Source organism: Cynoglossus semilaevis, chromosome 14, assembly GCF_000523025.1.
Source record: "Cynoglossus semilaevis isolate Cse_v1.0 chromosome 14, Cse_v1.0, whole genome shotgun sequence".
Classification (NCBI taxonomy): domain Eukaryota; kingdom Metazoa; phylum Chordata; class Actinopteri; order Pleuronectiformes; family Cynoglossidae; genus Cynoglossus; species Cynoglossus semilaevis.
Genome location: NC_024320.1, coordinates 16,537,174 through 16,563,407, shown reverse-complemented (window position 1 = coordinate 16,563,407; position 26,234 = coordinate 16,537,174). Strand labels below are relative to the sequence as shown.

General features: G+C 41.4%; 2 protein-coding genes across 2 annotated transcripts in view; both read left to right on the top strand.

Moving 5' to 3' along the window:
• The window catches only part of chd1 (chromodomain helicase DNA binding protein 1), a 17,549-nt gene extending 12,777 nt beyond the window's left edge, over nt 1-4,772 (top strand). The window contains exons 29-36 of the mRNA XM_025062453.1: nt 410-561; nt 650-940; nt 1,169-1,312; nt 1,738-1,916; nt 2,459-2,558; nt 2,637-2,688; nt 2,781-3,072; nt 3,318-4,772. Of these exons, the coding sequence (XP_024918221.1) occupies nt 410-561; nt 650-940; nt 1,169-1,312; nt 1,738-1,916; nt 2,459-2,558; nt 2,637-2,688; nt 2,781-3,072; nt 3,318-3,582 (1,475 nt within the window). The 3' untranslated portion in view covers nt 3,583-4,772. The remainder of the gene's footprint in view (nt 1-409; nt 562-649; nt 941-1,168; nt 1,313-1,737; nt 1,917-2,458; nt 2,559-2,636; nt 2,689-2,780; nt 3,073-3,317) is intronic.
• Nucleotides 4,773-5,325: 553 nt separating this feature from the next.
• On the top strand, nt 5,326-25,874 carry megf10 (multiple EGF-like-domains 10). The gene is made up of 25 exons (XM_008325453.3): nt 5,326-5,604; nt 9,839-9,977; nt 11,068-11,169; nt 11,307-11,407; nt 12,872-12,964; nt 15,314-15,560; nt 16,390-16,510; nt 16,676-16,812; nt 16,938-17,150; nt 18,227-18,401; nt 18,787-18,907; nt 19,000-19,163; nt 19,940-20,042; nt 20,341-20,487; nt 21,202-21,336; nt 21,707-21,835; nt 22,239-22,367; nt 22,571-22,699; nt 22,839-22,967; nt 23,516-23,740; nt 23,835-23,950; nt 24,095-24,218; nt 24,562-24,606; nt 24,707-24,925; nt 25,015-25,874. The coding sequence occupies exons 2-25, from the start codon at nt 9,862-9,864 to the stop codon at nt 25,167-25,169; spliced, it is 3,375 nt and encodes a 1,124-aa protein (XP_008323675.1). The 5' UTR covers nt 5,326-5,604; nt 9,839-9,861; the 3' UTR covers nt 25,170-25,874.
• The last annotated feature ends 360 nt before the right edge of the window (nt 25,875-26,234 follow it).

The window sequence follows — 26,234 nt, the reverse complement described above, 5'->3', positions numbered from 1 at the left end:
CTAGGCTAATACCTAACCTGGGACCTTCAACTGAAAACCTGTTCTTCATTATCCCTGTCAGTGGAACTGCGACATTCGACTTTATTATTATTTTTATTATTATGTCTAATTTCATTTAGGCATAATAAGTATCTTTGTATTTTGTTAGATTTGGCCTAATATTTTGATTTCCCCAATGTTAAATTTAGTGTTTAAACATTTGTTATGTTGTCCTGTTTTCATGTGACATGTTATCTTGGCTCTAAGAACAAAGATCGTGTTTTTCTTTTTCTTTTATTTCCCATAATGTCCACTTTAACAGAACACACTTTCTACTATACTAACCAGTTTACATTAAAACCTTAGATCATTAAAATGTGTGAGGGTTGTCTGGTCTTGGGATTCATTCACATCTTTTTTTTTTTTTTTAAACAGGCAAATTCACGAAAGAGAAAACCAAGGAATAAAAAAAGCAAAACTCTGAAGCCATCAAAGATTGATGAGGGGGCAAAGAGTCCGTCCTCTGACCTCCCATCAGACAAGAAGTCAGATGTTGACGAGGATGACATTAAGGAGGAAATGGTATTGTTAGAATCAAGTAACCCCTTTTCTAATAGCGCAGAATGAGTTTTCAGTTTTTAATCTGTGTATTTTGCTTCGGTTCGGTCAGGAGATGACGCCAGTGAAGCCTCCAATCAGACGCAGTCGAGCAGACAGAACTGTGAAGGATGAAGAGGAGGAGGAGAAAGAGGAGGAGGAGGACGACGACGATGATGAGGAGCCCGATCAGGATGATGCTTCTTCATTAGAAGAGATGGAGGTCGTAGAAAAGGAGATAAAAAAGGATGTCAAAAAGGAAAAGAAGGAACAAAACTGGGACATTAAAGAGACAAAGGAGCTGAAAGACAAAAAGGAAAATATGGCTGTGGACTCAGTGAAACAGGAGAGCAACAATGACAAGGTAAAACAAAGATAACTACGCTACACAAATAAACTGAATTTTGTTTAAACATTCTTTAATCTTCTGCACCTGTAGTCATGACTGGAAGGGCTCAGTGAAGGGCTCAAATGTCTGTGCACTGTCATTTATAAAGTCAGTCAAGATCAATCTGGTGTGGTTTAGACATATGTTTGTTGTGAAAGACCGGACCAGTTTTGTTTAAGAAAAGATATTCAAATCTTTCGTCAGAATGAGGTCAAACCTGAAGTGAAGACTGAGGCACCAGAACGGACAAAGAAAGCCTGCAACATGCCAGTCCATATAACAGCAAGTGGAGAAAATGTTCCCATTTCTGAGGAGTCTGAAGAGCTGGACCAAAGAACCTTCAGTGTGGTGCGTCTCATCCATCACTAACCATTGGTCGATGGTCATTGTTGAATGTTTACGATGTGTGCCTGTCCTGCCTTGATGACAAAACTGCACCAAAACAAGAATTTTAACCATGACAGAGACAACAGTGTGAAGGCAGCAAAACATAACGGTGATAGTTGAGCTGATCTAATGTGATTCACTTATAGATTATAGCATGTTGTAAAATAAGTCCATGGCAAAAGTTAATGAAGATGTGCATTGTAGTAGCCAGGGCTTATTGTTTATTTTGTTTGTTTGGTTCTATGTTTCCAGTGTTGTAAATCCCACTGTCCTCCATCTTAAATGTTACATATTACATATACATCTTGTACAGTTCACTGCCATTGTACAGGCATGTGAAAAAAAATTAATCTTGTGATTATGTATGTTGTGTATGCATGTTGCAGTGTAAAGAAAGAATGCGGCCAGTGAAAGCAGCCCTCAAGCAGCTGGACAGGCCGGAGAAAGGTCTCTCTGAACGTGAGCAGCTGGAACACACAAGGCAGTGCCTGATCAAGATCGGGGACCACATCACTGAGTGTCTGAAGGAGTACTCCAATCCTGATCTGATCAAACAGTGGAGAAAGTACGTATAAAGATATATGGATAAAAGCCACAGTGTGAAGAACACTAACTTTCCTTTCCAGAAAATTTAAAGAAACATAAGGTTTCTGCTGATCATCAGTCATGACTAAAAATAGTAATTTTGAGAAGAGCCTGTCCTCTTAAATATATATGATGATTTTGTTCATCTCAAAAGCAAACTATTTGATTGATTTTATTAATACATGTTAAAGAATTATTATCAAATGATTCCAGTGAGGAATCTGACCATGACTTAACCCTTCTGGTCTGTCTGAACAGGGTCAGCAGCCTGATTAAAACAACTAAAGGAGGAGATGTTTCCATATGTAGCGATTACACTCCTACCTTGTAAACAGGGAGTCCTGGGTTTGATACCCAGAGGAACCACATACTTAAACTTCTACGTCTTCTACAGTTTAATGTCGTTGAGAACAAGCTGCTGGTGCTCTCACAGTTTATTAAAAATACTTAAAGAAAAGCAGGTTTATGACCATCTGGACGTCAACGACGTAAACGTTAACCTGTGATGTCTGTGTCTTTCAGAAATCTTTGGATATTTGTTTCCAAATTCACAGAGTTTGATGCCAGAAAACTACACAAACTCTACAAGCATGCAATCAAAAAAAGACAAGAAAATGCCCAGGTACGTAGACGCTGGTTGGGATGTCATGAGCACCTGTTCTTACATCACAGCTTCTAATGACTGTTGCTTCTATTTCAGGCCATGGAACAGAACACTAGGAGTATAAACACACACAGCTATAAGCATGCAGGTAATGTCCATTCCTTACGCAGTGTGTAAAACGTCAAGTAGCTCATGTGTGTGTGTGTGTCCTAATCGTGTGTGTGTATCAATTCCTCTCAGATATTGAACGGCTGAAGGACAACGCTCACCAGGATGAAAGCAGCCGGGACAGCATAAGCTCAGAGAGGCAGCAACCGACGGGGAGAATCCATGAGAGCAGCAGCAGCAGCAGCAAGGAGAGGCACGGCTCACAAGAGTCCCACAGGAAGACGACGGGAGGAGAGCCACGAAAAAGACCTTTCTCCTCCTTTAGCAATGGCAAAGATCACAGAGAACGAGACCACTACAGACCAGACAGCAGGGACAGAGACCGAGACAGAGACCGAGACCGAGACAGAGAAAGACTGGACAGGTGAGCGACCAAAATCAAGTGTCACTTGTATTCATACGTCTGAGACATTTGAAAATGTGTTTTTACTGTTTTTGACCTTGGTAATGCTCAGTCTGGAAGGAGCAACGGACTGAAGCACAAACAGCTGAGATAAAAAAATTATAAATGGCTCATTTTGAGGTGAACTGATTGTCTCTGATGTGTATTGAAAGCTGGTATTGTCTGTTGGTGTCTTGTGCTGATGCCACTGTTTTCCTTGTGTGTAGATACTACAATGATGTGAAGCACAGGAAGCTGGAGGACTTCCGTTCCAGCAGAGACCACCGGCTGGACATGAAGGAGCACTCCCACTGTGACCAACGCACTTCATACCGCTATCAGGCAGACTGGCAGTCAGAGCAGCGCGCCTCAGGCCCCGGGCCGCGCTCACCTTACGATGCCCGCTCGCCAATGGGGCACCGCTCGCCTTTCGACTGCTTGTCAGACCACAAAAGCACACCAGAGCAGATTTGGAGCAGCAGAAAGACATAACAGGAGCTGCACGGCGCTGCCCGCAGCAGCAGCAGCCATGGACTCAACACATGCCTTACACATAGGGACTGTTGAGTTTGAAGCACTGTGTTCCAGTCAGTTCAGCATGACTGTCATCTAACTTCAGCTTATCTCAAATACTGTGAGATAACAGAGGCCAGGTAGCAGCTCAAACCAGGTAGCAGATTTAAAAAAAAAAAAAAAAAAAAAATTCAAATCATATTTTTCTATGTAAGAGTTAAAAGCTGCATCGTTGGTGTCTTCAACAGAATGCAGTGCTTTTTTGTTTTTTTTTTATATAGTTTTTTAAATGCTGAAAATGGACACAGTTTACCCTGAGTACTGCCTCATATTCGCACCGACACTGGATTCTATATTTGATTGATCTCCATGTTCGTCTGCCTCTGTCATGCTCAGTGCAATTATGGGGCTTATTTAAGTCACATGTCATATGGATCGCATGATATGTCGATGTAAAAGGTTAAATCCAGTCTGGGTTCAGGCTCATCACCTGAAGTACCTCATTTTCAATACCTTACGTATTTCCTCACTAGGATTTCCTTTCACCAGGTGTGAATTATTTAATAACATATCTTAGCTGTAAAATATAACTTCAATTTTTTTTTTCTTTTTTAGAGAACTTGTATTTTTTTTTTCCTTCAATGATACTGTACATTATGTAAAATAGTAAATTGGTGGTCTTTTTCCTCAGGATTGACTCGACTTTTTCCCCATCAACTCAGGCTATTTGTCATTGGACTCTTGACTTTATCTACAAACATTTTCTCCTGAAAATACTTTCAGAATGTAATTTTTTTGTAAAGGGAAAAGGTCTTTAAGGACATGCAGTTTAATTCACTAGCGCTAGTTCCTTTGTCTCAGTAAAAACATGTTGGATGAAGCTGTCTTTTGTAATTACATTCTGCAGGAAGACGTTTGTCTTTCCACATCAGCTCTGGTTTGAGCCGTTTTCTTTCTACTTTATTGTTTCCTGTTTAGGCAATAATGATTTTTCTATGCAGCCAAGTATGTCTGTGGTGATACAGCCACCTGAATGAAGTCACTGTTACAGTTCACACTGTTGTACATAACTTTCCTTTATTTCAAGATGAAATTACACTGAAAGTGCATGAATTTTTATGAAGTGTTTTATATAGCTGTTTATGAAGCCATTAAAATGAATCAGTGTACCCACTTGTACCAGCTCTTCAAACCACTAGGTAATTCTCTCTGTGGTTTATCTTTCTCAACTCTCAATAAAATCAGAGGCCAAGACGACACACGGCACAGACAGGTCACACTGCTCTGGGTGTTGACATTTATATTATACAGCGGGACTATAAATTTCAAATAAATCATCGGGTGCCTGTCTGGTCGTGGGGTGTTAGTCTCGGTCGCTAATTCTCACCAACTCATCATCTGTTATCTGAGTTTGCTAGTATCACAGGCGCCATCTAGTGTTTAAATAAAAACATGACTCCAGGCAGTAAACGAACCAAATACTTCATAAAACTTCAACTGCATTTTTTAATACACTTTTTAATAATTTTTGTTTAATTGTTAAATTTTCCTAATAGTACAGCTTTACGTAGTAACGACTTGTTATTCTTGTAAATTATTTTTATTCTCTAAATGTACGGCTTTATTCTCTTAATCCCACTCCGTCTAGTGGGAATTCTCTCAAACATTTTCTTCTAGAACGTCAGTTGGTTCCCTGTGGTTCCCGGTCGTAGTACTGTTTACTATATGGACCACGTTCCAGCACATGGTCGACTATCAACAAACACCCTCTCTCTCTCTCTCTCTCTCTCTCCGTCTCCACCGCCACCTGCTGGTCTCAAGCATGTGCAAACATTGGTCGAGAGGGCAGCGGCTTTTCTCCTGGTTTAAGGTTAAAGTGAGTGAGAGTGTGTTGACTCAGTGAGAGTGAAGAGAGAGAGAGTCGTAGGTTACAGTAGTTTTCTTACGAGAGCTCTGTGTGTTGTGGAGTCCCTGTCGACGTCACTCAGTCATTAATTAAAGGTAAGCTGCTCATTAATAATAACCGTTATTAGTGCTGTAATTAATAATATGTGTTTGTCGTTCCTGTTTCAGCATCAAGTTCGTACTTTTACTTACGACATTTAGCGTCACGTACGTTGTTTACGCGAACACTCATAAACATAACTGAACAGTGCTGGGGAACTTTTTTTTTCACCAAAAACAAATCGAACCTAATAATTATTTCGATAATGAGAATGTATGTTCTAATGTGTTAAAGCTAAAAACAACCCAACTGTGTTTTATAGACAAAATAATATAAAATGAAGTTGTATTAGCAATCACGTGTTAGGATGCTAACTGCTCTTCACGTTAATTCATTTACAGCATTGGTATGAAATTAATATTTATAAATTAATATTCATTCCAGTCCAAATCTCATACTTGTATGTAAGGTAAAAACGACAATGACAGTCTGCTTGTTTTTTTTACTTTGACAGGTCTATTTAGTCATAAACCTAATATATATATATTTTCTTATATTTATTCCGTAGGCTCTCTTGTATGATATTCTTTGTTATTAAGTTTAACTTGTTAATGTCTGTGCATCCATTTGTTGGATTTAGCTTTGGTAGGTTTTTTTTTTTTTAGTGGTTTTAGTATTAAATGTATCTACAGTACATTGTGTGATTGTTTGTGTTCTGCAGTGTTGGAATCAATTCATTATTTAAATCAGGATTCATCTCCGACCAGTTTCCGATGTGAGTTTGGTTCAGGACTAACCAATCACTGGGGCGAGGGGGATTCCCATTACAGTCCCATGGCTTTATGGGCTCCTTGTACACAAACATGTCTGAGGTTTATTCCCCTCAGACATACTGTTTGCCTCCTGCGTAATTTGTCTGTGGACACATGTGAGTGGTGTTAAATCTGCACCATGTCTAATTAGATATGGATAGTTATACTTTACATGGGTGTAGTTTGAGTCATAACTAGTCCTGACAGTCAGTCAGTGGTGCTGTGAGTTGAATGTACCTGAATGAAACGAAATGAAAACACTTGGTATCTTGGTGTTGTGACAGTTGGAGGCATTCAAGATCGTACGGTGGAACAATATGGTTATGCACTTTGCCTTACAACAAGAAGCTTGCTGGTTTGATTCCCACTTGTAACTGATGGTCTTTGTGTGTGTGTGTGTGTGTACTGTCAGGTTTGTGTGGGTCACACAGGCCAAATACGATTGACCATAGGTGTGAGTGTGAATGGTATGTAATGGTTTGTTTCTGTGTTGGACTGGTCCATGACCGTCACCTCATCGTCGACTGCCGTGTCTGGCAGAAGAAGTGTAAACACACTTACATTCTAAAAATTTGACATCATTTTCTTGACATTTTTCCATATTAATAAATTCATTATTTAGATTAGTCATAAATAAAAAAAGGAATGTCATATAAAGGAATGTTGATTGACTAATTAGTTTAGAATTTTTACTAATTCTCTCAAAACAGTCCTTGTCTTTTGGACATTTTGTGTTAATTAACTCATCTGAATTTGTGATCATCTCTAGTTAGTAACACTAGGTTGGTAAATCTGACTCGCACAAAGAAGAAATTCATATGTAAATATCTCTTTTATTAATTTTGGAAGATTCTGAAAACAGAGTTATTATAGAAAAACTCAAAGAAGACAATGCTGGAATGTTCATTCACACTGTACATACAAATGTAAATGGTCTACATCAGGGGTCACCGACCTTTCTAAAACTGAGAGCTACTTCAAGGCTACTTAGTAATACAGAGAGATAGTTGTTTGTTACAGTCTTTCTGAACAATGTCATAATAATCAGTTCTGCTACATTCAGTAGTAGACACTCTTCTTCTCACCATCGTCATTTCAACCATTTGAATATCACTGCACTGTGGAACTGATTCAAAAAGAACCAGTACCAGTACAATTTTTGACCTTTTGTTGACTAGTTTATTTTTAGAAGATGACCCACGGGCACCTTCGGTAGTCCATGGGGGCTACCAGGTGACCCCCCCACCCCCCAGGCATCACGTTGGTGACCCCTGGTCTACAGCATATCACCAAGTCAACACAACTCAACAGGCTGGAGTTTGTTTGTAAACCTCACTCCCAAATTAATAGGACTGACATGAGAAATGCTCCGGTGCAAAAGTTCATCTGCCTTTTGTGGAAGGGACATTTTTGCCGCATTTATCCAATCAGTGTCTGGATCCATCTGTGAAAAAAATTCACTTAGTGCTGCCCCATGGAAACAAGTTGAAGCTGAGCATCAACAGGGTTTAATATGCTCCACCCTGCAGATCAGACCTGGTCTGTGCTTCACTGCAGACACCAGGTCCTAATTCTCAGGAGTGTTTGATGAGTGGACGCAGAAGTCTCACTACTGTGCTGTGTGAGACGGTTTATCAAACAGCCCAGTGTTCAGCGCTCCACTACAACATGTTTGTCTGTAGTCCTTTCACACGCACACAGCTTGTTCCTTGTTTATGCTGCGCTGCAGTTGTCCTGGGGTGAGGAGTTGCGGGGGAGTTCAGCGTTGGTGGCTGCAGCTGTGCTCTCTCTTAGTTCAGCGTAACCAGAGAGGACTTGGGCGGAGCCATCCATAAAGTGTCTCCACAGATGAACTGTCAGCTTCTCTCCAGCCACTGGAGACGTTTAACAGGCTTCTCCATCAAGCAGCTCTTCCAAAGAGAGAAGGAACGTTCTCATTGGCCTCTCTCAGATTCATCAAGCAGCTGGAGTTACAATGTTACCATGCTGCTCCGGAGTCAGCAGCTGTCTCTGGTCCATTAAGGAAGAGGACCAGACACACTTGGTGTGAACACACAGACAACGATCCCTCAGAGACCGCAGAGAAACTTTTATGTTTTTGGATAAGACTTCAGGAGCTTTATTTCACATCATCTTTGCGGTCTACTTCCTGTCTTCTCTAGACCCTTGTAGACCATGCAGTGTTTTGGCTGTTTGACGTCGGTGTCTTCTACTGCACCAACGTGCCTGCTGCTCCACATGGCTTATCAAAACGTAAAAAAAAATCACCTTTAAATCCCAGATTTAAATCATACTTCCTTTTTAAGCCCTAGTGTTTGAGGTTAACATCAACACCGTGTCTTTTTATTGTTCTCTCCTTAGTTTTTCTTTCTACCACTTAGTCTGTTACAGGAGCTGGAGCCAATGCCAGCTGTCATGGGTGGAGGGGGCCATGGGTTACAGTTACAGGACAAGTTTTATAGACAAACAATTCACTCACATTCATACCTACGGTTCATTCAGGGTCAGCCACTGAATAACTCCTACATGTTTCTGGATGGGGGGGGTGGGGGAGGGGGTTCACATTTGATTTGTTTCCAGATCAATTGAATTATTTCACAAATATAAATAAGATCCAAAGTTAAAATTGTTGATTTTGTCAGTTTTTGTCATGTTTATATTGTAACTTAATCAAATGAGATTTGAAACACACTCATTTGTAGATTAGATTTATAATGACGTGTAACACATGGAAGACCCTCAGTATTTATGACTGAGCCTGAAACAATTATCTCTAGATATATGCAACACTAAGGCTTCCTCCTTAAGCCCCATCCATCCATCCATCCATCCATCCTTTGATCTCTCTTCTCTGACCTCAGGTTGCAGGGTCAGCAGTGTAATCAGAATAGTCCGGACTTCCATCTCCCCAGACATGTTGTCCAGTTCTTCTGGGGGAATTCTGAGACATAATCCCTCAGTGTCTCCTGGGTCTCTCTCTGGGACTCCCCCCCATGGGGTCATGTCTCTAATCTAAACCCCTTCTCGTACTTACTGTATCGCCACGTTACCAAGGGAGAGTCCAGACGCCCTGCTGGTGTCTGCCATCAAGTCCCTGCCTGACACCAGAGAATCTGGAGTTTCTCTCAGTGCAGGGTTTGAGGAACCAGCCTCAGGTCTGGATGGAGGAGATGTTGTAGTGACTCAGCCCTCTGTCTGTGTCAGTCTTGTTCCTCTGACCTTTGTCTGTAGTCAGCTTTTCTACCTAACCATTGGTCTGTTAATAAAACAACAAAATGGAACTAGCAAAGCTTATATTAACAGACAGTATTTTGCAGCAGTAGCTTTACTGCAGTTTTCTGGTGTATGCCCATATTGTTCATATTACTACAGAGAGAGAGATAGGTAGAGTGTGTTTCATATAAATACAGTACTTGCAGTACAAGGAGAAGTAGCACAGTGTTACAGCCGTGTCCTCTCTTCTTCCTAACTCTGTCAGGTGGAGGTGAACAGCCGGCTCAGATGGCTGCGTCACTGTGGCGCCATCGTGCTCTTCTGACCGTGTTCTTCTGTTGTCTGGTCCACATCAGTTCCTCCCTCAACCAGGATGATCCCAATGTCTGCAGCCACTGGGAGAGGTCGGTACCAGCACCGCTGTTTTAAAACCACCTTCATGGAAACGTGCTTCTTTATCATCACTGACTTTTTCATGACAGATCAAATTGTGGACAGGTTGGACGTTGGACCTGGACAGTTTAATATGACATAGTGAATGCTTTTATTTGATAAATAAATAAAATGATGACCAACGTCCTTTTAGTGCCAGGAACTGTTTGCAGGAACTAAATATCCTGTTTCCAACTGGCTCCCAGTGTTTCCACTTTTCCACTTTTCCGTCGGAATAACATGGATCAAATGTGTAAATACTCATAAAGCAAAAACAAGCAGTAAAAACAAATTAACAATTAAAAAAAAACACAGTAATACCTTTTGACTTCCAGTGCTCTACCACAACGACTGAAATGTGTGGGACAAACCCATTTAACTGTGACTGTAAAGTAGTCTGTAAACTAAAAACACCAAACGTTGAAGATTAGCAACTTTAGCCCGTATAAGAGAAATGCAGCTAATGACGGACACGTCTGTGTGAAGTGCTGATCACAGGCAGCAGATTTCTCTGCTGCTTTGTTTTGAGCGCGTCGCAGCTGCTCATCTGAACAGCTGTTGGCCACCGCTGCCAGTCATAGTACTGTCATGACTGCAGTAGAATGTTACATTTTCTACTTTAGAAACTCAAACAACATCCCATTGATATTTTTAAAAATCTGAAGATCTTTAAGTGATGACACTGAGTGTACGTCATCAGTATCTTTACTGTAAATGCTGTGTGCTGCATTCAGCCAATCAGGACTACTGGGATGTAAATACTGGTTCCTAGTACCAGGACCAGCTCCTGTGGTGAGTACAGCTATACCAGGAACACACACATTTCTAAATCCTTCTGATTGTCTCTTTCCTGCCTTCTTCAGTTCCATAGTGTAGCCGTTAGCACGCCTGCCTCAGAAGAAGAGAGCAGAGAGTCCTGTTAACAGCATATCTGCTGCTAACACAACAGTTTCCCAAATATGGGATCAATATAGTTCAAATTTATTTTATTTATTTATTTATTCTTTGTGTATTTTTTTTTCATTCCTAATTTTTTCCTTCTTCCTCTCCCTCTGTTTTCAGTTACTCGGTGTCAGTGCAGGAGTCGTACGCTCATCCCTTTGATCAGGTCTACTACACCAGTTGCAGTGACATCTTGAACTGGTTCAAATGTACCAAACACAGGTAAGGACGGCATCATTAGTTCAGTAGACACACAGGTGGTCACAGGACTGAAATCTTCTTTTGTCTTGAATAGAATGACAATCTTAGAATTTCTTTTCTGTGTGTGTGTGTGTGTGTGTGTGTGTGTGTGTGTGCAGGGTGAGCTATAGGATCGCATATCACAGAAAGGACAAAAATATGTACCGGAGAAAATCCCAGTGCTGTCCAGGATTCTACGAGCTGGACGAGATATGTGCACGTGAGTATATATAATATTAAACAATAAATAATATTAGAAGAGTTTCAAAAAAGGTTTTGAAAATAAAACCTTTTGGTGACATTAGAGGTGAAGATTATTTTTTAGAAAATAAAGAGAAACATCAGACAGAAATCAGAGATGAATTTCTGAATTTCTTTGGTTTCTTGGGCAACATCAGATTTGTGCTTTACTGCTAAAAAAGAAGAGCTAATATTGGTAGTGAGTGTCCACAAACCAAAACACCCCATGGTAAATTATTACATTCCTACAGATGAACCTGACATTTAAACTTTTGTATAGATTAGAAAATAAGAAAACAAGTGTTTTTTACAGCCAAAAAAAGTAATGATTTACATCTTGACTGACATTTGTTTCAACAAGCTGCTGTTTCAAACCCCACATTCTGATCATTCAGTCAAAACAAACTTACTATTGTATATTCCAGACTAAAGAACTACATTTAAAGCTGCAGCTGCCAACTTTTTTATTGTTATCATTTTCGTTGCACAAATATCTGTCGACTTTTCAGCAGACTGTACATGGTACTTAGAAAAAGCGAGACATTTTGTTTCAGGTTTTTTATACTCAGTCTGTGATGAGAGACTTTCATCTAAATACACATGGAACAACCAAACACAGCTGTGCCTGTTACCAGCACTGATTCTAAAAATGGTAGTTTGTGTTTTAGCTTGTTTTTTAATACTTACATTTGTCTCAACTTGAAATAATAACTGTCACAGAGGCATGAAGCACAGGGCTATGTTTGCAGTCAAAAGGTCACACATGAATGAAAAAGTGCACAAAACTGCAGAAACATGCCGTGGGGAAAAGCAGTGGATACCTGAAAAATGTCACTGGTAAATAACAAGAGAAGTGAGTGATAGAATAACAATATACAGGGTTTTACAACAGCAACATTAAGTTACACAGAAGAAGAAAAAACTGGAAAAAAAAGAAATACAGAGAAAAAAGAAATTCAGGAAAAAACTTTGAAACATCAACTAAACTAGATGGATGGACAGAAGGATGGAGAAATAGGACCTGAGCTCCATGTGAATAGATCATTTTGTTCTTTTTTTATTAATCACATTGACCATTTTTCTATTTACAGAAACAATCACAATTTAGTGAAGTAGGAAAAACACATTTCCCATCAAACAGACACGAACGCCTAAAGAACACAGTGTAGATTTTCCGTTGTCTGTGACTGTTAAATCTGTTCCACTCCTGATGACCTTGAATGTAAACTCAGGGTTTTTGATCAAATGAATTCAACTTGTCTAGTGTTGTGTATGTTTGTATTGATGCGCTCCTCGCCTCTCCTCTCCTCTCTTCTCCTCTCCTCTCCTTTCTTCTCCTCTCTTCTCCTCTCCTCTCCTTTCTTCTCCTCTCTTCTCCTCTCCTCTCCTTTCTTCTCCTCTCTTCTCCTCTCCTCTCCTCTGTTCTGATCTGATCCATGTCCAGCCCACTGTGCAGAGAGCTGTGTCCACGGCCGCTGTACAGCCCCCAACACCTGCCAGTGTGAACCTGGCTGGGGGGGCTCCAACTGCTCCAGTGGTAAGTCCCTCAGCTGCTGCTGTCCGTGAGGACTTGTTTGTGTAAGTCTGTGCATATGTGTGTGTGTGTGTGAGAGTGTGTGTGTTTAGTGAAATCGTTGGACGCCGTACAAAAGCCATTGTATCATGTTGCAGACTTCTGGTCGCTGCCGTGGAAAGTAAGCCTCGAAGTTTTTTGTCTCTAGTGTCCTGCCATTAATTACCCTAATACATTTTTTTTTATTAAAACATTTTAAAAAACTGTTGGCTCCAGGAAGCAGAAAGAAAAGGAAGGAACTGGATATTCACTAGTCTTTGGTTCCATTTACAAACATCCTCACCAGTTACCCCTGGTAACCCCCACCCTCTAAGGCCTGTGACATATCTGCAGTGACTGTATGAGACTGAGTCACTTGGAGCCACTGATTGCCTTTCCGGTCAGTGGGCAGTGTAAATGGATGGCTGTGGAGTGGGAGAGTAGAAAAGGAGGGCAGGTTTTGTTCACCGCTGAGTGGAAGGAAATCACCTGGGGCTGTGGAGCTTGTGATTTAGTACATATGATAAAACCACGAGAAGCCTGGGAGACTTCAGGTCTGAACAACAGACCCTCTTGTACGCCCGACACAGTCAGTGTTGCTGTTGTCTGTGAAACAGGAAATCATCATCTCGAGCTCTGTTTTCTAAATATAAACTGTCTTCCTCCACATGAAAAAATTAACAAACCAGGGAAAGGTAGAATTCTATTGACAGTTTATGACTGTTTAGACAACACTACACAACAGACGGCAGGTTGAACGTCACTTGCAAAGTCCACAAACTGAAAATGTCCACTGACTCCCATCACTTTTCACTAGGAAAACATTGTTATAAATGAAAGATTCTTGCTGCGTGAGGTGTCTTCAGGCAAGGAGTGGAAGCAGCCGGTAGATGGTCGATTTGTTTTATTGACAAACGTCAAGCAAAACAGGTCCAAACAAAGCCAAATAACAAACGGGGAGATATTCAAGGAACAAAGTTATATATTACTTTAAAATATTTCTGATATGTCATCAGTGGTTTGCGCTTTTTATACGTATTTTTGGGGAGTGGTTTCGGCTTCCCGGGCGTGTGTTTAAAAGTGGTGTACCAATGGGAGGAAAGAGGTTGGGCCGTTTGTGGCCCACTTTAGCATTTAGCTGGAAAGACATTCTGCTACCAATCCCTCCAAAGTGTAGCAAAATGCAGCAGTGATAAGACACAGCTGTAAGAATTTCAAGTCAACCCACTGAGTCGTGACTTAAGGACAAAGTGTCCAAAAAACTGTGCTAGCTGACATTTTTTAATTCTATTTAATTCATGAATTAATATATATTCTATTAATCCTACAGTATAGTTTTGTTTTGCGGCCATTTTCCATTTTGTCATATTAACTTTGGCATCGTCTCGACTGAGTTTGACACCACTTTACATTCTTCTTTTTAATTCAAGTGGCATTAGGTGCATGCAATCAACATTAGACAGAGACACTGTCTCTAACCATACATCATAGCATGTCTCACTACTGTCAACTTTGCTCCTATTCTTCTGTCATCAATGCCTGACACCTGTAAACTAATATATAATATATCATTTAATTATATTTAACATTTAACGTTTACCCTCTAGTCAAGAAGCAGATAATTGTAATCTTAATTAAACAGGTGCTGTTTAATCGGAAATACATACTTTTAATTTAGCTGCTCATGACTAGAGGGATTTTTCCGCAGCCTGTGACGTCGAAGCGTACAGATGATTCCTAACACAACTCTTTTTGGATCGAAACTGTTTTCATGTGCAACTCCACTGCTGAGTGGTGCGGGATTTTTTATGATAATAAAAGGATAAAACTCGGGATGACCAAACTCTGAGCATGGGAAACTGGACTCACACTACAGATGTTCTTTGTTAGCCCAAATCCTTCAAATCAATGTGAGAGGGGGTTCTGTTCCCATGAGTGCACCATGCCTAAAAGACTGGGTAATCTCTAAATAGATGGAAAGACATTCTGCTACCAATCCCTCCAAAGTGTAGAGGTTTAGAGCTGAGCCGACCATCAGCAGCTCGAGTTACTGCCTCCCGACTTTTTCTCACTTCCTCCATGAAGTGTTTTTGTGTGAGTTTTGTTTGTGATTTGGTTTCAATCTGCAGAAGTCTAGATAAGCATGTGTGTATGTGTTCTGATTCACTCCACGATGATAATAATGATAATAATCTACTATGAACGGGTCAGTGAAAGGAAAAAGTCTTCAGACCTTTACTGGTCCTTTATTTGGTTCTGTTTTCAAAGGTACAGGGATGTCAAACATTATTTAGTGTTTTCTAATATCAAGATGTTGTTTATTTTTCCCTTCAGCGTGTGACAGCAGCCACTGGGGGCCCCACTGCAGTAACAAATGTCAGTGCCAGAATGAGGCTCTGTGCAACCCCATCACAGGAGCCTGTGTGTGCAGTCCTGGACACAGAGGGTGGCGCTGTGAGAGCCATTGTGAAAGCGGGACATATGGAACGGGATGCCAACAGAACTGTCAGTGTCAGAATGGCGCTACCTGTCACCATGTGACTGGAGGATGCAGGTGTACACCAGGGTACACTGGGACTTTGTGAGTTGAAGGGATTTGTAGGAGATTCAGATAAAGTACTTTGACAAAGGGCGCAAAGCTAGAGCTCCAAATATTAACTAGTTCTTTTCACTGCCATGTCATTGGCTAAGTTAACGATTGACCAGCTAGGATTAGAGGTTGAACAGAATGCCTTGAGTTAACATTCTGATAAATTGTCAGATAAATGTTCCTGGGGCTGCAGCAGAGCCTTTAGCATAAGAGCTAAAAACAGCTAACTGATGCTAACACAGCACGTCTTAGCTGATCTGGACGTGTTTTACAGTGGAGAACGACAACCATTACAATTTGCAGTAGCTCAGCTGAGATTACTGGAGGAGTAAAGAAAGTCTACTAGTTTCAACACACTTCAAACTGGTCTCTACCTGTAGCAGGAAAATTAAGTCTGAGACTAAGCTTGTTTTGCTAACTACCTGTCTGTTGCTACTGTTAGCATTACTCTCCCCCCTCCTTATGTCACTTCAGTAGTATCAGTGAGAAGACATTTATTAACTAACCTTACTAACTAACTATTAATTATTATTTTATGAACACCTTTTGACTCTTACTTGAATAAACTGTAGAACTCCAGGAACCACGGTGGGAAACTGACTGTCTGAGGCCTGGGTAAACAATCACCTGGTGGCTGTTGTTTGATAGTAATATATTACCTAACGTATGACTAAATGTATTACTTCCATGCCCCCATGTAGACATGACACAGGTGTTAGCCTCCGTTTTTAAAAGTAAAACATTTGGATGTGAAACCACACTTAGAGAAATCTACAAACTATTGGTTAAAGATACGGGACCTGTTGCTTCTTCCTCACAGCTGTGAAGACCCCTGTCCGCCGGGTAAACACGGTCTACAATGTGAAGAGCGTTGTCCATGTCAAAATGGTGGGGTGTGCCACCATGTGACCGGAGCGTGCTCCTGTCCAGCAGGATGGACGGTAAATAGACAAAAGTTGGTTTAATGGTGTAAAAGATTGAGATTGTTTGTTTTATGGTCTCTGTTTTTTTTATCATTTATAGATAATAGATGTAATCTGACAAGGATTCTCACCAGGACTAACTTCTTTGACTGATTCATCTTGTTTCCTCTCTCTCCCCTGTAGGGTGATGTGTGTGGACAGCCGTGTCCACAGGGCAGATATGGACAAGATTGTTCCCCGGAATGCCATTGCCACAACGGTGGTTTTTGTTTGATTTCTACTGGTCAGTGTCTTTGCCCCCCTGGATACACAGGAGAACAGTAAGACCCTCTTGTAAATGTTCTAGCTAGCTCAGCGTTCTACTGTGCTTCACGGATCACATTTGGTTGACAGATTGACAGATTTCACTAAGTGTGTCGGTCGTTGTGTCCCCTGGTGTAAACAGGTGCCAGCAGGAGTGTCCAGTTGGTACTTATGGAGCAGGATGTGCAAAGACATGTCGCTGTCAAAACAATGGCAAGTGCAACCACACCAACGGTGTGTGTCTGTGTGAGCATGGATACACAGGAGAGTCCTGTGGTGTCCGCCTGTGCCCTGAAGGACGCTACGGCCTCAGATGTGACCGGAAATGTCGGTGCCACGGCCAAAACACTGAGAGGTACGCAGACACCCCAAAGTGAAGGCAGCAGTTTGTTTTAGCGGTGCAACGAGTGTCAGGACAGACAGATGTACAGGGGAACCTCAGTTGTGGAACAATTAGGTTCACGAACAAAATGTTTAAATTTTCAAGCAGCAAGTGATCACTGAGTGACGAGTGTGTGACGTCAGTCTGCGATCAGTGTGTGACGTCAGTCTGCGATCAGTGTGTGACGTCAGTCTGCGATCGGGATGTACACGCTAAGAACCGTTGGCTGATTCTGCCAGGATTTACACTGTGCTATTTCTTCTATTTTTGTTATTTGATAATTCACCAAGGGAAAGAAGAGTAGTGAGAACAACAATAGAAGTGAAGAAAGAGATTATACGAACATGAGAATGGAGCTCGTGTTTCAGATCTGGCTTTACGAAGTCGTCGATCTGTACCGTCATTAAGAACAAGGGAACACTAAAAAAGGCTGAGGCCAAAGGAGTGACTGCGGTGGTCATTCTTTCACTTCTCTTCGACGCTTTCGAGTTCGTCTTTAATACCAGTTTTCTGTACGTGCTGGTGTGATTCCTGACAGTGTAGACGACTGACTGTTGACCGTTGGTAACTGCTGGTCAGTTGTGCTGCACAGCTGGCATGCTGCATGTGTCCCTGCAGAGCACAGCTGTTCTGCTGCTACTCAATGGTCTTGCTGTGTCACGCAGACCAGTTGTCAGTCAAGCCCAGTCCCTTCATGTCATAATGGCAATTAAACCACCACTCCACTGGGTTTCCTGGACTCACCTTTTAAGACATTGACTGACAAACTAGTTGTTGTCTCCCGTTTGAGTTTTCTCAGCATTAGTCAAAAAAAGACCTGTTTCACTTGGGAAACTGTCTGTAGCTAAACTGATCAAATCTTTTTAGACATATATTGTCTGTTACTCCAAACTAAAAGCGACTTAAATGACATCTTTTGGTTCGTTAAATTAGCTCCGTTCAGCTCAGGGCCACACACACTTTCCACATTAGTCCCTCTGCTTTAACCTTCAGAATAATCCTGTCTGTCTAATTGGTTGAAATGTGCTTTTTTTTTCCTTGGCCACCAGCTGCCACCCAATGTCAGGGCAGTGCTCTTGTAAAGCTGGATGGTCAGGACTTCACTGCAACGAGACATGCAGTCCAGGATTTTATGGTCTGTCCTGCCAGCAGGTCTGCCACTGCCAGAACACTGTGGAATGTCACAGTGTGAGCGGAGACTGTCTGTGTGCTCCAGGCCTCACGGTAAAGAATTCACGTCACGTCACAAATGATGTTTACTGATAAGTACAAATGTCCACCACCAGGGAACAAAGTTACGATTAGGACTCAGTACGTTTTTAAAATAAAAAGTATCCTGGTTTTAAGGTTTTAAGTCCACAATCAGAGTACATCTTTACTCAATCAAATTCTGACTTGTAGGATTTTTTTTCATGCAGAAAGAAAATCTAGCCGGGATTAACACAACTATATTAACACAGATCCATTAGGAGAATTAATGATGACTAGGAAATAGTATTTATTTAAATTTGTATTTGTTTTGGAAATAATAAAAAATGTATTGATATTCAGATGTTCCAGCTGTACTCCTCCAAACAACCCCAACCAAATTACTGTGTCTACTTCTCAGGGTCCCAACTGTTCCCGACCCTGTCCACCAGGGACATACGGAGTAAACTGCTCGTCCCTGTGTGATTGCAGTAATGGAGCTCAGTGTTCACCTGTGGATGGATTCTGCCTCTGTGAACCAGGTACATTCTTCATCCTCTTCTTCCTCTTCTTCTTGTTGATGTTATCATCACTGTCATCATTATCGTTGTTGTTGTTGTTCTGATGTCATCAGTATGGGTTGGTGCGCACTGCTCCATCAACTGTCCCAGTGGGACATGGGGTCAGAGCTGTGACCTCAGCTGTACCTGCAGGAATGGAGGATCATGTGACCCTATGAATGGTCACTGTACCTGTGCTCCAGGGTGGAGAGGAGACAAGTGTGAGCTGCTGTGTCAGGTGAGGTGAAACAGAATAAACACGTCTGTGTCAGACCATCAGTCCAGACTCCTAACATTCACTGCAGTCACACAGTAACAGCCTGAGCCTCACATCACTGTCACATCACTGTCACATCACTGTCACATCACTGTCACATCACTGTCACATCACTGTCACATCACTGTCTCACTGTGTCCACTTGGTCACAGAGAGTTCTGAGGAGTGACTTTTTTACCTTGTCCATTATGTAAATCTGGTATTGTCAACCCTCCCACCTGTCCAATCTGAGTCATGTTTGTGTAGAGGGGGGTCATCTGTGGGTCGCCACCTTGGTGATGGTAATCTTTTTGAGCCTCTCCAAAGAGAGAGTCCCCGACCTCAGGTCATTTAGAGACCCATGTCAGGCCTTTTTAAAGAGGAGGACTAGAGTGGAGTACTTTACCAGCTGAGGAGCTGTGTTCCTGTCCAGGACTCTGAAACAGGTGCTGGAACACCCCCCCCTTCTTCTTCCCCCCCTGTACCAGCTGTTCCTATAGGCTGGGAGAAGAGGTAGTTAAAACCCACTCTCTGTGGATTCAAAGTACATTGACATAAGAGAGTGTTCTGGAGACAGCACGGATAAAGTAGAGTGGATGAAAGTTAGGTGCCTGTGTTCCACAGCTCCCCCTAGATGATGAGGTTGAACTTCAGCGATGCTTTACCTACAGGCAGATGCCTCTGCTGGTTTTACAACAGCGTAGCTAGCTCACAATAAAAAACAAGTAAACAAGTGTACTATTATTATTCCTGACCAGGATGGTACCTATGGTGTTGACTGTAGAGAGCGCTGTGACTGCAGCCATGCTGATGGCTGTCACCACGCCACTGGTCACTGTCGCTGCCTCCCTGGATGGACAGGTGAGACACAATGGTTGTTGTTTCAGTCAGTGCAGGGTAATGATAATTATATTTTGTTTCAAAAATTAGTTACTGCGAATCCATATTGTAGTAGTGTGTATTCTGCAGTACTGTGCACAGGTTTCAAGCTGTTGCATGTGTAAAATAACTTTCTCTAATTAAGAAAAAACTAATTGATGAACATTGTGCTTTTTTTAAACTACTTTGTAATGAACAATTTTAGTTTATTATCATTATTTAATTCCTAGTTTGGAGCCTTCTTTTTACTTCCTGTGTGTGTGTGTGTGTGTCCACCCAGGTGTCCACTGTAACAGTGTGTGTGCAGAAGGTCGCTGGGGTCCAAACTGCTCCCTCCCCTGTAACTGTAACAATGGAGCGTTGTGCTCCCCTGAAAAGGGCACATGTGAGTGTGCTCCAGGATACAGAGGCACCACCTGTCAGAGGAGTGAGTACTGTGTGTAGCAGCGCTCACCAACAAGTTTTCCACCAGGGACTGGTTAAATGAACATTTTGTTTTAGGATCGGCCTTTAAGGTGTAGCGGTATATACAACTAAATAAAATAATAACAAGTAGCGGTATATACAACTAAATAAAATAACTAGACCTAAATTAAACCAAAGGACCCACGGAGTGGTCCGGGGGTTTGGGGACCACTGGTGTATAGTATGTGTATTTGTACTGTGTACAATATGTGTATTAGTACGCCGTGCAGTATGTGTATTAGCCCCACTGTCTTATACTGTTTTGTCCAACATGTCATGTGATCTAGTACAACAGGTTAGCTGAAATTGTTTTACCTGGAAGTTCAACTAAAAGATAAAAAGAAAGAATGTGTTCTTCTGCCATGGAGTGAAGGAACAAACTAAAAATGAGATTTTTTTCCACATTTTCCTTTATGATACTATTGAAAAATAGATGAAAAATTGAATTTTGAAGCGCTATAGCTAGCTGTCTATTTAGCTTCAGTTAAATGGGTGTACTACAGTATACTACACTTTATAGTGTATATTGTATTATACTGAAGGTACTGTATATATGAAGTCATATAAAAAGTACAACAAAATTTAGTTTTTGCTTAACACTGAAAATAAAAACATTAGCCTAGCGGTGCAGTTGTGGAGTCTTTTAAAGTGACCGCTCCCTCCGTTTGTCTTGCAGTCTGCTCTCCTGGTTATTTCGGTCATCGCTGCAGCCAGACCTGTCCACCATGTGTCCACAGCAACAGACCGTGTCACCACATCTCAGGACAATGTGATTGTCTGCCAGGCTTCAAGGGGCCACTGTGCAACGAGGGTTAGCATCACAATAAAGACCATTCAAGACACTGTGGTTACTGTGTCTTGTGAGCATCAGACCAACGTCAGAGCCGGGCCTCAGGACAAGAACCAGCAAAATACACACATCTGTGTTCACATAGATTTTACTGCAGGCTCCGCTGCATATACTGTACTACATATGTCGGGTCACAAACTTGGTCATTTGATCCTAGTAGAACAACCAACGGGGATGTTCAGTGAATATTCCTGTGATTTAGAATTCCCAGAAATCAATAACCGATCTTAGTGGTAAAGGTCAGAGTTGATAATGTTAAACAGATGCTGCTGTATGTGAATACATGTGCAGATAATGTGCAGCTAAACCACATGATATGTTTTGTGAACAGTGTGTCCTACTGGTCGCTTTGGGAAGAACTGTGTTCTGAGCTGCAGCTGCACCAACAACGGCACCTGTAACCCCATCGACGGCTCCTGTCAGTGTTACCCAGGCTGGATTGGCAGCGACTGCTCTCAGCGTGAGTGTAATCCAATGATAAGGACGTCAACAGACACGCTTTTAACGCCTCGCTGTCCTCTTTCACCAATACAGGTTTCATGTAAGGTAGTCATCAAGATGGGGTAAAGAATTCGTCAAAATAAAATATGGTTATGAAAAAAAGTGCATAAAAGTCAAGCTCACCATAACATCAACGGTCAAATATAACATTTGCCCTTTAGTGTTGGTGGTTGGGCAGTTAAAAATAGCCTGTGGTAATAAACCTGTACTATACTGTAAATGTGACAGTCTTTTATTTTGAAAGTCAAAGCCTTTACTGTCTTTTCTTTGGCCTTTTCCAAAGAAGTTTGTCATAAGGACAGACTTCTGTCTTTTTTTTAAGACCAATAACATGTCACTCTTATTTTGTCCCTTTGTTGCAGCTTGTCCTCCTGGTCAGTGGGGACCCAACTGCATGCACACGTGTAACTGTCACAATGGAGCTTACTGCAGCGCCTATGATGGAGAATGCAAGTGTCTGCCTGGATGGAGCGGCCTCTACTGCACTCAACGTCAGTCAGGCCTTCACGTACACAACACCACTGATTTAAGGATCATTTTCACTTCATTTACAAAAAATGTTATCATTACTATTATTATTAATAAAATACTTTTAAAAATGTCAAACACATGTATTTTCCGTTTTGTTAAGGAGCCAAAATACAGATGTTTTTAAAGCTTTGACTGTTTGTGATGTTTCCTGCCGTCCCTGCAGGCTGTCCACTAAGTTTCTACGGGAAGGACTGTTCTCTGAGTTGTCAGTGCAGGAACGGAGCTGACTGTGACCACATCTCTGGACAGTGCACCTGTCGCACTGGCTTCATAGGACGACACTGTGAACAGAGTACGTCAGACTGGACTATTTCCTTCTTTGGTCTCCCTGGTCCCTGTTTTTCTTCCTTTCTGTTTCTTCTCTTCTTCAATTTGCACCATCGACTCTTCAAACCTGACTTTCTTTGATTTAATTTTTTTCTGTGTTGCAGAGTGTCCCCCAGGCTCCTATGGTTACGCGTGTCGCCAGACGTGTGACTGTCTAAACAATTCCACGTGTGATCACATAACTGGTGCATGTTACTGCCACAGAGACTGGAAAGGAGCTCGCTGTGAACAAGGTGAGGATTCAATTCAGTATGAATTCAAAAACACTCTGTCGTTATGTAGTGAGGATTCTCTCCACCTGTGATTTCATCAGACAGACACAAACCATGTGATGAATTTATGATCAATACTCTGTGTAACAATCAAAGTGTTCTCTGTCTTATAATAATGTTGTGCTAATGTTAGCGACTTTCTTCAACCTGCTCTCACTATTGTGTAGAAATAATGTTCATCCACTATGATGCACTTTTCGGTACAGATTTAAAAAACGGCACGTTTTAAACAAACATTTAAAATCTGGGAGTTTCCCTTTAATGTGCATGAAATTTCATTTTAACGTCTTTTGCTGGACATTTTTCATCATGCTTACTACGCGAGGTAATGCATGAGAGTGAGTGTTCTTTAAAAACAGAAATAACATTTTTATTTAATTTATATTACTTAAGTTCAAACGTTTCAGCCTTTCTGATGATTTTTTTTTTGGCTTTTTTTTTTAAAGCTATGAAAAAGAAATGCCAAAATAAATGAGCAGACTCTGATGTTGTTGTTGTCCTGTCTGCAGCTGGTTTGATTGTGGTTGGCAGTCTCAACACTCATGCCACAGCCATGCAGGTGGACATTTCCCAGATTGGAGCCATCGCAGGAATCATTGTCCTGGTGCTGCTGGTGCTGTCGCTCCTCTTTCTGTTCATCGTCTACAGGAAAAAACAGAAGGGAAAACAGCCGGCCATGTTGGCCGTGACCTACACTCCTGCCATGAGGGTCACTACTGAATACTCTATGCCAGGTAACGTATCAGCCCCCGCCCCCAGGATTGAAACACAGTTTGTTCCCACCATTTTACTGCTTCAGACAATATGAATTGATTGTTCTTCTTGCAGATACTCACTCACCATCACGTGAAGATCAGTCTAGTAACTACTTCTCCAACCCCAGCTACCATTCTTTGAGCCAGTGCATCACCCCCCCACATGTCAACAAAGGGCTCTTTGAAAAGGTACGTAGTTAGTCTTCTGACCTGTGGCCAGCCGTGACCCAAGTCCAGAGAGTTTGTTCAGGTCTAACCTAAACTAGTCTGGTGAGTAATAAGAATCAGTAAAACCCCTGATGCTCAGTGTTTATGAACGTTTTCATTGTTTAGACAAAGAACAACCATCAGTTTTTGAACTTTAAGAACATGGATCACAGAAAAGGACCTCCACACATCGATCACACAGGAACACTGCCAGCAGACTGGAAACAAGGTGACTGCTTCAGTGACCTGGGTAAGTCACACGCCACCTGTTGGTCATCTGCTTAACCAGTTTTATTTGTGTTGAAATGAGGATATAGTGTTGAAGTATGTTCATGTCCTTTCAAATGTCATACGCCTGGCGCCTCCAGTGGCAGCCTGTGTCAGTTGCAAAGACTAACTGCATTTCCCTAATGTGGGATGAATAAGAAACTGAGAGACTTATTATTATTATTATTATTATTATTATTATTATTATTATTATTATTATACTATGGATTGAACTCTGCAATTTGATGAATTTCTGCACATATGAGTTGCTGAAATAATGTGTGCTAATTAACAACTCCACCCACCCTGGTGTTTCTTCATACTAGGAATCAATGGCATTAATAGTAAATTCATGGGAAAGTCCTTACGAGGTAACTTCTTTTTTTTTTTTTTTTTACATTTAAATGGTTTCTAAGCATATTATATATTTGAAGTTTATTTCCCATTTTAAGGTTTCCTTGTCTTCTTCAGATCTGGTGAAAGGCGCCCCGTACAGTGCCAGTTCTTGCTCCATCAACAGCTCAGAAAACCCATATGCAACAATTAAGGACCCTCCACTTTCTACAGCCAAAAACACGGACTGTGGTTATGTGGAAATGAAGTCACCAGCCAGGCGGGATTCAACATATGCAGAGATCGATACTCCGTCAAACACCAGCTCCACTGGTAGCACAAATGTCTATGAAGTTGGTAAGGTCCCCTCGTTGATGGCAGAAGATGGATGGAGTCTGCCTCTTAAAATGTCTTTTAACTGCTAACTGACTTGTCTTTGATTCCAGACCCTATAAACACTGTCCTGCCCCCGGGGGACATCAATGGTCAAGTCACGTGTGGACATGATCCATACGATCTTCCTAAAAACAGTCATATACTGTCTCACTACGACCTCCTCCCAGTCAGAGAGACTCCATCACCAGAGTTGGACAAGGACTGACAGCTCAGAGACACAGAGCTGAGATCAGCTGAAGCCTCAGGTCAAAGTCCTGTGACTGCTCCACCAACAGGCACACCTTGAACGACATGCTCCGACTGTCGTACATCAATATGTAAATGGATTTCTACTTCTGGATGACATATTTTTATAGAGGTGTTATGACCTTTCCAAATGGCCACAGCTTCCATCATAAAGACTGAGGTCAGTCTACCATTCCATACAGGCTCTAATGATTGCTAACATCCCTCTGATGGAGGCTGTGTCTCACCAGACATGATCTGTATCCAAGAGTGATGGGCTACAGGTGGAGAGACATGTGGACCTCAACTCACAACATCCAGTGATAATCCAGGTTTACCGTCCGTTTCCCTGTATTTCTCTGACATTTAAACAGAGGTTCTGTTTGCCCAGACCAGAAACTAACACAAGTTTTTAATGATAACCATGTTTAATGATGGGAGTTTCCAGAATATTCAGTCTAAATATATATTACTGAATATGATATGGTAATTCATAGGAAAAATATTGCCATGTGTAATGTTCACAAAAAAAACCCACTAAATTTTCTATATAAATATGCATTTTTTAAGGAATTAAGTCAGTGGTTTCCAAAGTGAGGGGCGGGCCCCTCCTAGGGGCTTTGGAATTATTGTGGCGAAAAGGTGGGGGCAAAGCAAATAAATCTATTTCAGTGTCTTCCTTATTCGTCCCACAGTGGGGACGTTGCAGTGATTTGTAATTTTATGTTTAGTAAAGATTTAAAGCATGAGCTTTGAATGTGTTGGGGGGGGGGGGTGTATAATAGTCCTACCTACAAACAGAGACAAGGCAGAACATTTGGAAACTGCCGTCTAAAGTCTAGGTTTAAAGAATATCCCCCAAAACACTTTTATTACACTTTTACACATGGAAATACATCAGTCTTCATCTTCTGCTTAAGATGAAAACTATCATTGAAGACAATGAAGTAATGGATCATTTTCCCAGTGATGGAATTAAAATACAGTATGTTTTTATTACTATCAGTAACTCCAGCTACAACAAGGTCTTTCAACGTAATGATTT

Coding starts and splice junctions, on each gene's coding strand:
- megf10 (XM_008325453.3), top strand. CDS start 9,862: ATGGCTGCGTCACTGTGGCGCCATCGTGCTCTTCTGACCGTGTTCTTC. Junction 15,561..16,389: donor CCAGGGTACACTGGGACTTT/GTGAGTTGAAGG, acceptor TCTTCCTCACAG/CTGTGAAGACCCCTGTCCGC. Junction 21,337..21,706: donor GGGGCCACTGTGCAACGAGG/GTTAGCATCACA, acceptor TTTTGTGAACAG/TGTGTCCTACTGGTCGCTTT.